Source organism: Penaeus vannamei, chromosome 41 (genome assembly GCF_042767895.1).
Source record: "Penaeus vannamei isolate JL-2024 chromosome 41, ASM4276789v1, whole genome shotgun sequence".
Lineage (NCBI taxonomy): Eukaryota > Metazoa > Arthropoda > Malacostraca > Decapoda > Penaeidae > Penaeus > Penaeus vannamei.
In genome coordinates this window covers 10,518,126-10,520,625 of record NC_091589.1, presented here as the reverse complement: position 1 = coordinate 10,520,625, position 2,500 = coordinate 10,518,126, and the positions used below count along the sequence as shown (strand labels likewise).

General features: G+C 50.5%; 1 protein-coding gene across 1 annotated transcript in view; it reads left to right on the top strand.

Annotated features, from left to right (window-relative positions):
* LOC113803007 (major facilitator superfamily domain-containing protein 6) overlaps nucleotides 1–2,500 on the top strand; it is a 13,197-nt gene that overhangs the window by 863 nt on the left and 9,834 nt on the right. The window contains exon 2 of the mRNA XM_070117893.1: nucleotides 186–285. Within this exon, the coding sequence (XP_069973994.1) occupies nucleotides 186–285 (100 nt within the window). The remainder of the gene's footprint in view (nucleotides 1–185; nucleotides 286–2,500) is intronic.

The window sequence follows — 2,500 nt, the reverse complement described above, 5'->3', positions numbered from 1 at the left end:
ATGGGATCAGGGAAAGAGAGAGAGAGACAAACAGACAGAGAAATAGAGAGATAGAGAGACAGAGAGACAGAGAGAGGGAGATAGTATATCTTATGATTTAATCGTAATATGGTAATTCTTTTTAAAAATCTCCATCCTCATCATTTTCAAAAATACAAAAAAAAAAGAAAAAAATCTTTTCTCAGGGACGGGGCCGCTGATGCCCTTCCTGCCGGTGATCGCGCGCCAGAAGGGGGTATCGGACCATGTCGTGGGCATCATCTGGACGGTGATGCCCTTCTTCAGGTAAGTCCTAAACCCTCCGTCAGGTCCTATCCCTTCTTCAGGTAGATTTTATCCCTTCGTAGGTGCTATCCCTTCTTCAGGTAGGCCCTATCCCTTCGTCAGGTAGGTTTTATCCCTTCGCCAGGTCCTATCCCTTCGTAGGTGCTATCCCTTCGTCAGGTAGGTCCTATCCCTTAGTAGGTGCTATCCCTTCGTCAGGTAGGTCCTATCCCTTCTTCAGGTAGGTCCTATCCCTTCGCAGGTGCTATCCCTTCGTCAGATAGGTCCTATCCCTTGGTCAGGTAGGTCCTATCCCTTCGTCAGATAGGTCCTATCCCTTGGTCAGGTAGGTCCTATCCCTTCGTCAGGTCCTATCCCTTCGTAGGTGCTATCCTTTCGTCAGGTAGGTCCTATCCTTCGTCAGGTAGGTCCTATCCTTTCGCAGGTGCTATCCCTTCGTCAGGTAGGTCCTATCCCGTAGTAGGTGCTATCCCTTCTTCAGGTAGGTCCTATCCCTTCTTCAGGTAGGTCCTATCCCTTCTTCAGGTAGGTCCTATCCCTTCTTCAGGTAGGTCCTATCCCTTCTTCAGGTAGGTCCTATCCCTTCGCAGGTGCTATCCCTTCGTCAGATAGGTCCTATCCCTTCTTCATGTAGGTCCTATCCCTTCGTAGGTGCTATCCCTTCGTCAGGTAGGTCCTATCCCTTCGTCAGGTAGGTCCTATCCCTTCGTAGGTCCTATCCCTTCTTCAGGTAGATTTTATCCCTTCGTAGGTGCTATCCCTTCTTCAGGTAGGTCCTATCCCTTCGTCAGGTAGGTCCTATCCCTTCGTCAGGTCCTATCCCTTCGTAGGTGCTATCCTTTCGTCAGGTAGGTCCTATCCCTTCGTCAGGTAGCTCCTATCCTTTCGCAGGTGCTATCCCTTCGTCAGGTAGGTCCTATCCCTTAGTAGGTGCTATCCCTTCTTCAGGTAGGTCCTATCCCTTCGTAGGTGCTATCCCTTCGTCAGGTAGGTCCTATCCCTTCGTCAGGTAGGTCCTATCCCTTAGTAGGTGCTATCCCTTCTTCATGTAGGTCCTATCCCTTCGTAGGTGCTATCCCTTCGTCAGGTAGGTCCTATCCCTTCGTCAGGTAGGTCCTATCCCTTCGTAGGTCCTATCCCTTCTTCAGGTAGATTTTATCCCTTCGTAGGTGCTATCCCTTCTTCAGGTAGGTCCTATCCCTTCGTCAGGTAGGTCCTATCCCTTCGTCAGGTCCTATCCCTTCGTAGGTGCTATCCTTTCGTCAGGTAGGTCCTATCCCTTCGTCAGGTAGCTCCTATCCTTTCGCAGGTGCTATCCCTTCGTCAGGTAGGTCCTATCCCTTAGTAGGTGCTATCCCTTCTTCAGGTAGGTGCTATCCCTTCTTCAGGTAGGTCCTATCCCTTCGCAGGTGCTATCCCTTCGTCAGATAGGTCCTATCCCTTCTTCATGTAGGTCCTATCCCTTCGTCAGGTAGGTCCTATCCCTTCGTAGGTCCTATCCCTTCTTCAGGTAGATTTTATCCCTTCGTAGGTGCTATCCCTTCTTCAGGTAGGTCCTATCCCTTCGTCAGGTAGGTCCTATCCCTTCGTCAGGTAGCTCCTATCCTTTCGCAGGTGCTATCCCTTAGTCAGGTAGGTCCTATCCCTTCGTAGGTGCTACTCCTTCTTCAGGTAGGTCCTATCCCTTCTTCAGGTAGGTCCTATCCCTTCTTCAGGTAGGTCCTATCCCTTCTTCAGGTAGGTCCTATCCCTTCTTCAGGTAGGTCCTATCCCTTCTTCAGGTAGGTCCTATCCCTTCGTCAGGTAGGTCCTATCCCTTCTTCAGGTAGGTCCTATCCCTTCTTCAGGTAGGTCCTATCCCTTCTTCAGGTAGGTCCTATCCCTTCGCAGGTGCTATCCCTTCGTCAGATAGGTCCTATCCCTTCGTAGGTCCTATCCCTTCTTCAGGTAGGTCCTATCCCTTCTTCAGGTAGGTCCTATCCCTTCTTCAGGTAGGTCCTATCCCTTCTTCAGGTAGGTCCTATCCCTTCGCAGGTGCTATCCCTTCGTCAGATAGGTCCTATCCCTTCGTAGGTCCTATCCCTTCTTCAGGTAGGTGCTATCCCTTCGTCAGGTAGGTCCTATCCCTTCTTCAGGTAGGTCCTATCCCTTCGTCAGGTAGGTTTTATCCCTTCGCCAGGTAGGTTCTATCCCTTCGTCAGGTAGGTCCTATACC